The sequence below is a fragment of the Xiphophorus hellerii genome, chromosome 22 (assembly GCF_003331165.1).
Source record: "Xiphophorus hellerii strain 12219 chromosome 22, Xiphophorus_hellerii-4.1, whole genome shotgun sequence".
In the NCBI taxonomy this organism is placed as follows: Eukaryota; Metazoa; Chordata; class Actinopteri; order Cyprinodontiformes; family Poeciliidae; genus Xiphophorus; species Xiphophorus hellerii.
The window spans coordinates 12,631,023-12,644,770 of record NC_045693.1 but is presented as its reverse complement, the minus strand read 5'-3'; the positions used below and the strand labels follow the sequence as shown (position 1 = coordinate 12,644,770).

General features: G+C 37.8%; 1 protein-coding gene across 4 annotated transcripts in view; it reads left to right on the top strand.

Annotated features, from left to right (window-relative positions):
- The window catches only part of LOC116713583 (collagen alpha-1(XIX) chain), a 143,714-nt gene that overhangs the window by 55,164 nt on the left and 74,802 nt on the right, over nucleotides 1-13,748 (top strand). For all 4 annotated transcript variants that reach the window (XM_032553782.1, XM_032553781.1, XM_032553780.1 and 1 more), the window contains exon 13: nucleotides 13,338-13,382. In XM_032553782.1, coding sequence (XP_032409673.1) covers nucleotides 13,338-13,382 — 45 coding nt within the window. The remainder of the gene's footprint in view (nucleotides 1-13,337; nucleotides 13,383-13,748) is intronic.

Sequence of the window (13,748 nt, the reverse complement as noted above, 5' to 3'; positions counted from 1 at the left end):
ATGATTTCCTAGAAATATTCCTCATTAATTTACATCACAAACAGTTGATCAGAAACACTTTGTTATTCCCTTGTGTCTGAAAAATCTTAGAATTTGAGTAATGTCAACAGCAGCTGTTGAGGCTCTTTGAAGTTGCATCGATTTGATCTGTCAAAACAGTAGGGAAGATAGCCTGTCTCATGCCTGCTTGGTGACTGGACTGGTCTACTTCTTGACAGAAGAGAGAGGTAATTTCCATCTTTTGGAGGAAATTGAGATGTTTACATTTTTCATGTGTGCTCTGAAGTGAATGACAGAGACAGCTTTCTATATGTCCTAACCTCAGCCCTGGTTTCCACCCCCGCCCCCCTGTATTCACCACTTTCACTCTTTTAATGAGACATTTCAAAAGTTGTTTGCCCTGTAGATACAAATTAAAGTAAGTATGGCCTCCAAAGCACTATGTCTTTGTAAACTTAAGAGATTTATTTTTCTTTTGTATCAAACAAAAGAAAATGAAAGTTTAACTTGGCACCATTATCATATGGGTGCTTTCCTAGTTGGCTTTCTCTGGTTTCTCTATGGTCAAGGCATTAGTGTCAGATGTGATACAATAACAATCATCTAACTTTACCTAATGCTACGTATCCTCATTGTACAGTTAATACATGTTGTCATTTAACCTAATTTGAAAGAGTATGCCACTCTCTGCAAATCACATGCATGCTCTAACTATAATGTAGATGCCTCTCCTCTGCAGGATGTAGCAAATGCTTTGAGATAATTGAGGCAGCACAGTATGGATGACATTCATATCATATCTAATGCACTTGACTGAGATTAATTTCGATGATCTACGCATCTTTGGAGACGAGCGAGGGCTTTGGCAGTGATGGGGTGGGAGTAATGGCTGTAGTCCGGGAGCAATGGAACATTTGGCAGTGACTTCTTACTCTATAGGTGGAAGCAGATCTGAACCGTCGTCGTTGCAGGCTGTTGACCTCTATCAGAGCACCTGCAGTGCAAGATTATTAAGTAACGAGTCCCTGGTGAGAATACCAGCCTTCCTGCCAGAAGTTCGCCATGGGAGGCTGCTGTTGATTTTGGTAAATGCATAAAATAACAGCACCTTGATTGGAGCCAGATCCAGTCTTTTTTTTCCCTGCTTGTCTAATTAAGGATGCTGTGTAATGATGATCTACATGTTTTTTGTTTGTTTGTTTTTTTTATATATACTTACACTTTATAAACACAAGAAGGTAAACTAGGATTCACATTTACAATAAAAATAACACTTTTTATGTCATATTACATACAAATCAGATACACTCACACAAACATTACCACATTATTGGTTTTATAGTGCATTCAAACTGTTATTGCAACAGCTGCTATTATGTTTGTGGAATAACCGAGAAATTAGTTGTTTTTTTTCCTTTGGTGAGGAGGACCCTACTCTTCTTAGCAGTTTTTTTAACACAGCCACAACGGAAGGTGTTGGAGCATGGCTTGTTCAAGGTCAACAAACAGCATTTCAATTAGCTTTGAGTCCTGACTAGGCCACTCTAAAACCTTCATTTTGCTTTCATTCACCACAAAGAGGTGAACTTGGGTCACTGACCTTCTGCCTTACCAAAATTCACCTGAGCTTAATGCAGCAAACTGCAAAACATGCTCTTTCAGGGGTATAGCAGCCCCAAACCAACACACTACCACTACAATGTTTTGGTGTGAAGGTGAGATGGCTCATACTTTTTGGTATGAACTTGGTATGAAGGTGAGGTGGATATTGGTGAAGAAAGTATTTGTGTTTTCATTAGTCAGCAGTGGTTTTAACCTGGGAAATTTTACATGGGTATCACTTTTGCCCAGTCAATTATAACAGATAACAGATACTTAGGGTTAGTGTTAGGGTTAGATGGATGAACAGATGGATGGACGGACGGACGGATTGATTGATGGATGGATCGATCAATCTTAATTCTGGCAATAACCTAGCTGGAAGTTGACAATGACAACAAACCAAAAATAAATGTCAATTACAGTTAATTTATACATTAATTTAAAAAGTTGTAACTACATTTCCACATGCGGTAAATTACTCAGGTATTCTATGGGTTATAATGATTTTTATTATCCACAACATTTAGCTGTTGCAAAAAGGCACAAACTAAAAAATCTGTAAGAGGGCAAAACCTTTTCATAGCACTATATGCTTTACTCTTATTTTTCTATAGAAATAGATGTGTAACAACCCATTACTATACAAACAGCATGCTTTTTAAAGCAGTGTTTAAAGGCAGCTGCATGATGTAGATGTGTAGTTACAGTTTTGGCCTGACCTGCAGAAGCTCAATGACAGAGAAACACAGAGAGAAGAATTTACAGGTCAGCAGGGCTCACAGCTGAGACTTTATGGCAGGATTTTACACCCTTTGTGATTTTACAAGCCAGCAGAAGACTCATTAACCCTTTGCAGAACAAAGTAGAATAGGTTATTCTCCCCCTTTCTACACACATTCACATTGAGGAAAATCAGAGAGGCATGCTTTTGACACCTGTATTACACTACGAGGTAACACGTTTGCCCAGAGCACAAGGCAATTAATCTTGTCAATGTCAAGTGCATTGGGAGAGAGGATGAAACAAAGATTTGACCTGATTGGCTATGAAAAGGTCTCTCATTTGGGCCCTGTTGGGAGAGCAGAGGGTTACAGGGGAAAGCGTTTGGCACATGCAAGGACAGATGCACAAAGCTTTGATTTATCTGTCTGACTCTCGTCCCTCCCAGTGAGACAGAATTTTGCTACATCTATGAGTGTCCAGAATAAACATGCATTAATTGGCCAATTAATTACAGGGATGAATACAGAAGGCAAGACTTTAATTGGGCCACTTTGATTGCACCTTGGTTTGTGGCTTTTCTATATTTTCTGTGTATTTATGTTTGTGTGTGACTAAGTTGATGTGTGTTAGTTTAGGTGTGAAAAACTGATGCTCAACAAGGGGTAATGTAGGTCAACACACCCTTTGAGTATTACATAGACCTGTTGTAGCTAGCTCAAACACAGCCCCTCACTCACACATCTACAGTCATTTTTCATGAGATAATTTTACCACATAAGCACGCAATGTATGGATTTGTCAGAATTCCATGTCAAACATGATAGGGTAAACAAAACAGATTTTGAAATGTGCTGATATGTAAGAAATGGCCAAAGTTTTAATCAATAAGAACTAAGTTACCCTAAGCTGTTGGAAAATGCACAAAGAATACTCAAGAAGTGGTTAAATATATATTCCAAGGAAGAAATATCTGTAATAACATGCAAGTTATTGTAAGTAAGTGGGATGTAAGTAATATGCATGTATAATAACTCGTAAGTAAATTGGAATAGATAAGTAGATAGGAAAGCTGGGGTGTAGATCCAACCTGGCCCGAACTCGTAGACATTTTGTCCAGACCCGATCTGACCAGATTAATTCATTTTAATTAGAGGCATGAGTCCAAAATAAACCCAACATATCATTTTAATTAAGATTTTACTGCTTTTGTTCTTAGACCATTTTGTCGCTTGTTGTAACCGCAGGGTGAGTCAAGTGCAAATCATCTGGGATGTGAGATTGATAGGAGCAGAGCAGGGCGGGACCGCTTGCGTATTTATTGTGCAGTGTGCTGTGCTTAGTCTAATTAACTTCTGCACCTTACTTTTTTTTCTTTCCTCAACAGGGTAAGCTGCCTACCCCCGCCTACTTAGTAGGTAGATTAATACGACTTTATATCATGCATTCTTGTCCAATTTTCTCTGTGCAAGATGGATTACAGGCTTATTAAACATGGCACAGAAGCCTGACTTGAGCCCACATCAAGTAAATAACGTTAAATAGCGTTAAATAACATTGGGCCTGACCCGGCCTAATTTTGGGTCACACCTGTAAATTCTAAACCTCAAATAGATAAAACATAAATTGGTAGTACATGAGTAAGTAATGCGCAATTAGGTAAATAAGCATACATGGAAGGAAGGAAGAAAAGAAGGAAAGAAGGAAGCAACTGATGGAGGGAGAGTAAGAGAGACAGTAAGAAAATGAGAAACGATTAATGAACTGGTGAGAAAATAATAAAACATAAAACATAAATAGCTAAAGAAGCACATAATACCAAGTAATAAAAAGGGGAAAGTTGCACTTGAGCAAGTCCTTAAACAATAACAAATAGAATTCTTCTATATAAAATGCAGAATATAATTAACAACATGTCTGGGAACCCCACATGTTTTATGTTTACCATTTTTTTCTAAACAGCTTTAAAGCTGCCAAGTTCAGATCTATCAGAGAGTCATGTGTCAAACACGGTCTGGTAAGCAAAACCGATTTAATGAAATATGTCAACATGCAGGAGGTGACTAGGCACAATTTTACTCATTCAAACTGTAGAACCTCAATGGCTTCAAGCTGTTAGGAAAGCACAAGCAATACTTTCAGTCACTCTAAAGAGAATTCATGGTTTTAAAATGTGAATACCTTCAAACAGACATTTTTGATCCTTGATGCTTTGATTGGAGCGAACCCCAAGTAAGCTCAGTCTGTGTCAGTCGTTTTCCCCCAAGTCGGTCAAGGGAGAGCGGAAGACACGAAAAGCTGAGTGTTGCATGGGAATAGGAAGCTGGATTGGGGGGAGAAGTAGCCCTGAACACTGCAGAGCACAGAGGCGTGGTAGTGGGAGGCTGCATCACTTAACAGCCCTGTTACAGCCTGCCATCCATATTCTGATTTTTCACACTGTCATCCTGCCCTGCAACCAATTTAAATACATCCATCTGTGTCCACTTTAATGGAATGTAAGGGAGCAATGCATTGGTACTGACCTGATATCATACATATGGTACTGTATTGGACCTTTTTGTAATCTGTTTTGCTTGGTTATATGAAGCGTGAGACTTGCTGTGGACCACAGAATACATAGAGCGAGCACCCTGTGGATCCCTGACCTTAAATATTTGGTTTGTAATATGAATCAGGGTTTATTCAAAGCGCATTTTCTCTTCAGTTGTTAGATATTGTGGACATAAAACACTCTGTATTTGTAAACACAGGATGGGAGCAATCTGGTGTGTATGAATAGTATGGCCAAAAGTCCAGATGAGATTGTAAAACTGTGAAACAGCCAAGACTAATAACAGCATCCGTTTGGGAATGTGAACATTGAAAAAGCCTCGCTGACCCAGTGAGGAGTCAATGCAATAGGCAACCAGCTTGCACTGAAACACTATGAAACGCTGTGCAGACATTCAGCTGATGGGTGGGTATTGAGCTCATAGTTAAATATAGATTTATCATCACTTCCTCGCCACATAAAGATGCAAATTCATACAGTAAAGCAGCCTTCTTTCCACTCCTTAGGAGACGTTAAAGTCAATGAGCTCTTAAAACTCATGGCTGAGGATGTGGTAGAAACGTGGCTGTTGTAAAGAGCTGTATTCAGGCTCCCTTAGGACCTGTGTGGCTCAGTTCCTACAGACATCTACTGTCTGCGCTTCCTGTGTTTGCCTTTGGCTTCGGTGTTTGCACACTGTGTACTAGTTATTAGCAGGAGGTTTGCTGAAAATGCTCTGTAATGATTATTTTAACCAGCACTATGCTGCATTTTGTCGCTGTTTACCCTTGTACTATCACCTCTGTCCCCTGCTATTTTGTGATGGCTGAAAAGACATGTAATGCTGAATGGAAATTATTTTCTCACTTTCATACAGCTTCTTGTCTTGTGTTTGTTTTCTTCTTCTTATCTTTGTAGGCCCTCAAAAAAATCTCCTTTACAGTATTCAGTCTTTAATTGCCAGACTGCCTAATTAGGGATGTTACCCAACACACATCATACATTCATGCATTGAGGACATCCATCCTCTCTCAAAGAGAGCCTACAGTCTCATCACTGGCTTCATACCCTCCCATGCACAAGATTTGTGATGAAACCAGTTTGCCATCTAGTGGCTCTTGTGCAAATAACTATTTTGTTGTACAGGGTCCGTGATTGAGTCTCTGTGAGGGGGAGCCTTCATGGAAAGCTTCAGCCAAGGGACTATAGGTGCAATCTTGGCCAGCTGAGCTGTGTCTTAAGTCGGCTGCAGTGTCAGGCATCTCTTTATACTTCCTTGAATATTTAGATGGCTGGGAGTTAAAGAGCGCATTGTGTGCCAGTCAGAATGGTGAAAAATGCTAAGCTGCATTTGAGACCCTGCCAGGCAGCTGTCGGCTTTGCCGTTCTCTTCCTGCCCCGGCCGCTCCTCTTAACCCTCAGTAAACAACTGGAACAAATCCTATTTTATTGCGGCTTTTACCAAGTGTGAGGGATCTCTGCAAGCTCCAGTGCCCAGGCTTTTTCTAAGATTGTGCAGTGTCCTAAGATGGCATTTAGGGAGCATACTCAGAAGTTGGAAATTTGCACTGTATGCCCCTAATTGTGTCTTTAATAACAAACAGGTGCAGTCGTGCTCTGTGTAGTGCATTTTGTGCCATTTCAAGTAATTGGTATGATCTATATTTACCTCAGAAGCACTGATAAATTTTAAAAAATGGCTTTGGTGAACATTTTGACAATACACACTATGCTGGACTGTGTAAACTTAGTCCTTTCACTAACTGATTATTAATGTATTATCATTAATGCCTAGACTGATTACAATGTACACACAAAAAACACTGCTGGATTATTATTTAACCCAAATGGTTGGTATTTTATTATGGAACGGAGGCTGGGTAAATTCAAACATACATTGAGCCAAAACATTTTTTACCCAGCACAGCTTATTCTTTTTAACAGTCAGTTTTAAATGCACAACCAACTAGTCAGATGTTAGTGAACACCTTGTACAAGAAGAAATAGAAAATAGTAACATAGTAAAGTTATGCTGAAAAGTAATCTTAATTTCAGGAATTTGTGTGACTTGAGTTCACACTAAATGAGTTTACTTGTCATAACAATAGCCTTTTGCTTGCTACACTGTTACTGTTCATGCAAACTAGTGCTAGGTTTAAACATTCACATGGGCAATATTTTATACAGGCAATGTATATTTTATTGAGTGTGTGTTGTTATGCTCAATTACTTAATTGAGTCTGATAAGACTCTTGTCTTATCAGACATGTTGTGAATAATGTCAATATTTTTTCAGTCCGATTATTTCTCATACAAAACAAATAATAAAAAAATATATTATTTGAACCAAAACTGAGTTAGCAAAATATTCTGTATTGGGTTGTTTAAACTGTAGAAAATTTGAACTGTAGATGTTTAAATATTTAAAGAGATATATTTTTTCTCTCCACTAAATGCTACTGGTTGCTAACTGATGCTAATACTTGCTTGTGTTTCGATCAATACTCCAGCTCTGGCTGTGATGAACAGTTTTTTTAAATTTTATTTCTTAACTCCAAAAATTAGCTTTTTTCAGGAGCTGAAAGTAGTCTTATGGAGACAATCAATCAGTCAATATCTTGTGACCACTATTCTTTTAAAGCTAGAGTTTAGTTTTTGATCTGCCTTACTTAAGAAAAAAAGCTGCAAAAATATTGATTGTCAACATTAATTAGCACCACACTCACACTTTCTTTAATCTTCCCAATGTTTGTTTTAATGTTAACCTTCTTAAATTTTAAGTAGGTCATTGCAGTTAACTCTTAAAACAAATACTATTTCAGAAGCCATTTTTACTCACTGCCAGTCTTTTAACATATTCAGATAGTGTTATCTGCGCAGTGCTTTACTATTTACAGCTTGTGTATATTATGCAGAAACAGGCTGACAGCAATTTTATTTAAAACAGCAGTAGTCAACGAAAAATATGATATTAAAGCATTTTTTGAGGGTATACTGTAATAAATTTTGTGTTTAATGTAGTTAGTATACTGCACTGCCATCCTCTAGAAAATTTAAACTGTATATAATTCACTTGATGAGACATTAGATTCACACACTGATGTGGCACCAAGCTCGTGCTCTGGCAGAAGAGAGCCAATGAGATTGTTTATGGGATTTGTTAAAGACCAGTTCAAAACTTGTTAAAAACTTGATAAAAGCCCTAGTCCTGGTTAAGAACTGAACACATTTTGCACATTTTTGTATGATGTGACTGGTAACATCAACACTGACATTGCCTGAAATGAAAATAATAGTTTTTGTCTCTGTTTTTCCTTAAATCATTCTGTTTCTAGTCAGCTATTACTGGTTAGGACGCTGTCTTGAATTGGTTGTTCGTGTGTAAAACTGTAGCAAATGGTCCCAAGTTTTCACTGGGAACAGTGGCTCTGACCAGAGACCAAAGAAGATTTGAAGCATCTGTAATGTATGTTTTAGATTTTCAGCCTCTTATAGTTTTGCAGCTAGCAAACATTTTAAACAGGGAGTAAACATTTGGACAGGCTGTGCAGTGGCAGCCGGTCTCTGTGTTTGTGCCTATTTTTGAGTGTTAAAAAATAAATTCACATTTCTACATGTCTATATTTGAAGTTCAGTGTCTTTTGTAGCACAAGGAGTTATGACTTATTTGTCTCTCTGTAACATTATATCTGTTTTTGTTATATCAAAACATATTTCTTAGTCATTATATTGAAGTCCAAAATAATGTGAAAAGTTTACCACTTTAATTGTTACATATACTGTATTTTTTATCAAAGAAATACAGCAGCTGCTTATGAAGTAAGCAGTTATTTTTATAAACCCAGCACAGGAGTTCCACAAAAAGGCTCAGGTGGCTTTAAAATATGTCCCTGAAGGCAGGCAGGACTCGGTTCACTCAGAAAAATAGGGTGGCATATAGGTTTTTCAGTCGGGAAAAGAGCATATCTCCCAGAACACAAAGTCCAATTTTTGTTTTAGTGTCAGTAATTTGGCTTTCTGGAGGACACAAAAAGTTCAGCATAACATTTTGATGGGACTCAAATAGATCTCTCAAAGCAACATTTAGGAAAATCATTGCAAGTGTAGAATAATTTTTGGGTTTTCTGGTATGCGTTAGGGGTGAATATGGTCCTGTAGTGATCATTTCTCTGTGACTCCTTTAGTTCTTGTGCTCACCCCAGTTGATAAGGTAATTTATCAGAATTAAATGGGTTTTAGTGATGCATCCGTCTCAGTGCTTCACATGAGAATTCCGTCCTCTGTTATGTTGTACTGCACCCAGCATGGATTGTACGATATGGAAAGTCTCAGGGAACATGTTGACATTTGGGATAAGGATTGGGAAGTCACCATAAAGGAGTGCCTCTGCTGTGTGTCACCATTGCTGTTGACTTTGCACTCAGATTGAGGCTTGTGTTGCAGGACTGAGCAGAGCCCCGTGGCTGCCGTCTCCTTTATACTTTTCAATTCACCGCTGAGCTGGAGCCAAAGACTCGGATCCGTGTGGATTACACTGGAAGTTCAAACTCCCTGTCAGTCTACATGAGGCTGCTTTACTTTCTGCTCGGATCTGTGCCAACTGTAGCTTTAGCTTGCACTGTAATTGAATTAATTCTTGTGATCTGCATTTTCACTTTGGTTTGCAGGTTTTTATAGTGGAACAGATAAGTACTTTGTGAGAATGTGTGATTTAATTTTGATTTACGTAGACAGCTACTTCTGAAACTCTGACTCTTCCACTTTTCCCTCTTCCACACTCCCTCCACCTTTCTCCAACTCTCTTCCATCTCTTCAGCAATCATGTCCTTCCTTGCTTTTCTCCATCTCAACCTCCATCTAATCTACTGCAGTGACCTGAAGGAGGGTTTCACACTGCAGCGCTCAAATAATAATCAAGCACTAGGATGTTGTCAAATTTATAGGACACTGAGCGTTGCATGGCAACAGAGATTGTCAGGGTGATTCAACAGACACTGGAGGTTGGGTGAAGAAAGAAAAAGGCTAAATGACAGAAAACAGGGGAAGGTAGGTGAGGTAACAAGAAAAACAGCAGACAGGAGAGAAGAAGGAAATCAGAATTTAAAAAAACAATCACATTCACAGAAGGAGTGATTAATAACTGAACAAAAAGCACATAATGAAATAAAGTTGAAGTTGTCTTTGCCATAAAATGACTCATAGACGGAAACTTCTTCCCTGTGGTAATGCGTGCTTTACCTTTTTGTCAAGTTTACTACAACCCCATGGATATTTTTACTTTGAAATTTTACACAAATGGAAAAATCTAATTTCTGATTAATTTCATTCTGACTCATTTCTTTATTTCAGAACTATCACACTGTCTGTTTTGAATCTTTCGATCATTGTAATGAAAATCAAATTTCATTTTTTATTTTATTTTTCATCCTTGTTGCCTAGTGACTGCAGCACTTTTCACCTTTCTTGAGACTTTCTAGTCATCATAAAAATAGTAATAGGTAAGCAAGTAAATAAATATACAAATAAGTAGTAAATTGACAAGCGGTTTTACATGAATGATAAAATATGTGATAAGTTATGAGTAAGAATATACATAAATAGGTAAGTAATTAAATAATATTTTGAGTTAAGATAAGGAGTATATTAGTAAACATCTGATACGTAAATAATAACTAAGTGTATATTTTGGAATGAGGATGTCTGTTAAACAGAATTTAATAAAAAATTGTAAGTGAATAAAAAAATACTAAAGATCATTTGATTAATTATATGTACAATAACTAAAGGTACAAGTACAAATAGATAATGTAAGTAAATCAAATTATGCTCTTCAAGTTCTTAAAAACACAAAACTAGTGAAACGCCTCTATATAGGGGAAGAACAACCTACATGCATGTCCTTTGGCCACTATTGGTTCTTGAGGCAAACTGCTTCGCTGAGCATCTTCTAATCCTATGTTGTTCCTTTCTTGACTATCTCAAAAGTCTGGATCTGTTTTGTCTACTTAAAGGTAACTATCCTTCTGCGTCACTGCCAGTTGTTTCAGTTTGGACAATCTACTGAGTGCAAATAGCAATGACAGCTTGAAGCCCAATTTTTTTCTTCTCACCGTGTGCTCAGATTTATTTGAGATAAAGTGCTACCTGGGGGTCTCCTTGTCAGTCTTACTCCAGTAGATTGCATTATGTTGAAAATTATTCTCTGAGATGAGTCCAAAAATATTGAAATATTGAAATAGAAAGAAACAGCCAAATGCAAATTTGTAAATAAGTTAAACACAACAAGCAGCCACAGCAATTTTACAACTAGTCCACAATGTTGTTAGGTGGTACAAAGATTTGGATTATCTACTGTAGTTCAACGCGTTAGTTCTAATTTGTCTTTAGTTAACTGATGGTCAAGTAAACCAATATAAATTCTTTGTAAAATATTTCTGTCTTTTTAACACTTTCCAGGTGTACAAGTCAATCTTTTTTAAAGAGGGATATGCAAGGAAATAGCTAACAACCCCCAAACTCCTCATTAAGAACCAAAGAAATTCAAATGTTCTCACAAATGTAAGTAAGTTTCATAACGGTGAACCTTCGCTATTGATCTCAGTCCTCTTGATGAGAAATGGAGTACCACTTGTTCTTGTGATTGTATGTAAATAAATGAACATAAAATCAGTGTGTACTTTGGTGTTAAGAGATTTTAAGGGCAAGTGTTGGTAAATAATTCTGGAAATTGCATAATTCATGACCTACTTAGAATAATAGTCCATGAAATATTCATCAGGTAAATTACTTATCTGCCTACTCTGGTTTTGTTTTTTTGTTCAGAGGAGGAAAGGGCAGCAGTGGGGAACGAAGCAAGAACACATTGTTTTCTGCTTCCTTTTCTCAACTATAGCAATGACTCAGAGCCTACCTGTTAATTATCACTGAAAGATGAAAAATCAAATAGTGTCTTGCCATTATCGTATCTTTTGAGAAAAAGACCTTGAACACAAAAAATTCTGTCTTAATGCGTATGTTACACCCACATGCATAAGCACCTACTGACTGAACACTGGCTTCCCGTTCTGACAGCTTTTGCACCACAAACAGAGCAAAGCCTTCAAAGGGGCTACTCAGGTGTTTTATAATTGCAGCCATATGAAGTAAAAAGATTACACGGTTTAAAGATGCTGCTTCTACACATCAAGGCAATTTGACTTCTACAAGCACTTCACCCATTCGTGTTCACATTAAAGCCTCCATACTGAGGCATTAGAGGTGCATTAACACCACTGATCAAAAGATGGTGGTCAGGGCTTTGTTGGTACATCAAACAGCAGGAGAAAGAGGAAAGGAGGTAATTTCAGAGAGAAGTCACACATGGGCTGTGTTGTGTTGTTATTAGGGTTAATATTTGCATTACTACACCTTGCTTTCTTCCTTTGCCATAATCCTGGTATCTCTGGACTACAAACATAAAAGTACACATGCAGCCTAGGAACTTGAGCACACATGCAAACAGATGATTAAAAGAAGTAGCTTTCGCTGAGGAGAAATTCCTTCCCTCGTCTTTGTTGCAGGCAATCGTACATGTCAAGTTTGACCCAGTTAATCAAAGTGTGCATATGGAGTGTCAGAGGAAAGATTCGGGGGCGTCACTTTTTGATTCTCAACTTTTCTTTCAGCAGTCAGAAAGCTTAGCTTTTCTCAGATCCACACTGCAGCTAACTCTGCAGAGGAAAGAAGTGTTTTTGCGTCACTCGCAATAACACATACAGTAGCAGAGAAACACAGATGATGAAACCCATACTAGAAAGAGGTAATGGCATTTAGTCCCGGTAAAGGCCTATGTGGTGCATCAGGCTTTTGCCAATCATTTGTTTAGTGGATTGATTCTGGTTGCAGTTAATTTTACAAACTTCTTGCCATCTAAAGTTCCTGGAACCTCTCCTGTCTGATCCAACTATTCTCTACTCCTGCAGAGCTGTGTAGAAATACACGGAGAGTTACAGTATCTTTGCACATGCACACAATCTGTTGATGTAACCACTCACTTGGCTTCACTTCAGAAAGCATTTGATCTTAATAAAATGCTAGATTTACACCACTAATTTTTTGTTGTATTATTCTTACTATTTCACGGTTTCCAAGTTCTCAAAAAAACTGATAGAAATGACTTCTTCCAAACATTGCTTTGTGATAATATGCAGCATTATTTGGCTTGTCCTGTTTGCTCCTCAGGTTGATTGATACACTGAGGGAATCACGCAGCTGGAAAGGAGGCAGTAAACCAAACGAGAGAACAAAGAGTAGTGGGCCACACGGGGTGCAGCAATTAAGCTGTTTTCTTGTTCTTAATTAAAAGTGAATTAGAGACTGCGACAGGAGTTGCTGCCTAGCCTTATTTGCTGGCAGCTTCCATGTCTTGTGCACCTGTTGTCGTACATCCACTCATCCTTTACTCATCCTGTTTTTTTCTGTTTCTTTTCTCTATCCTCCTCAGGGACGGAGAGGAAAGCCGGGGGAGCCTGGACCAAGAGGCCCACCTGTAAGTGATCACTGTAACAGACCTCTGATACCTTCACAGAATAAATTGATTTATAATTATCTAAAAATACTTACAAGTGAATTACTTGTAATTCACTTGTAAGTGATATTATGATATTATGAAATATTTGAAATTTTAGCAGTATGAAGGGGGCTTAACACAAAAACAAGCAAGTGTATTTTATACTCTTGTATCATTTTACTTACATTTAACACTTAGGTTGGTCAGTTACATTGAATGCCAATAATTCACATTAAAGCTTGTGGTTGTGATGTTGCAACATCACATTCAAGAGGTATGAACATTTCTTCAATGTGTTGCAGCAATATGGCAAAGTGACAAAAGAAATGAAAATAAACTTGTGCA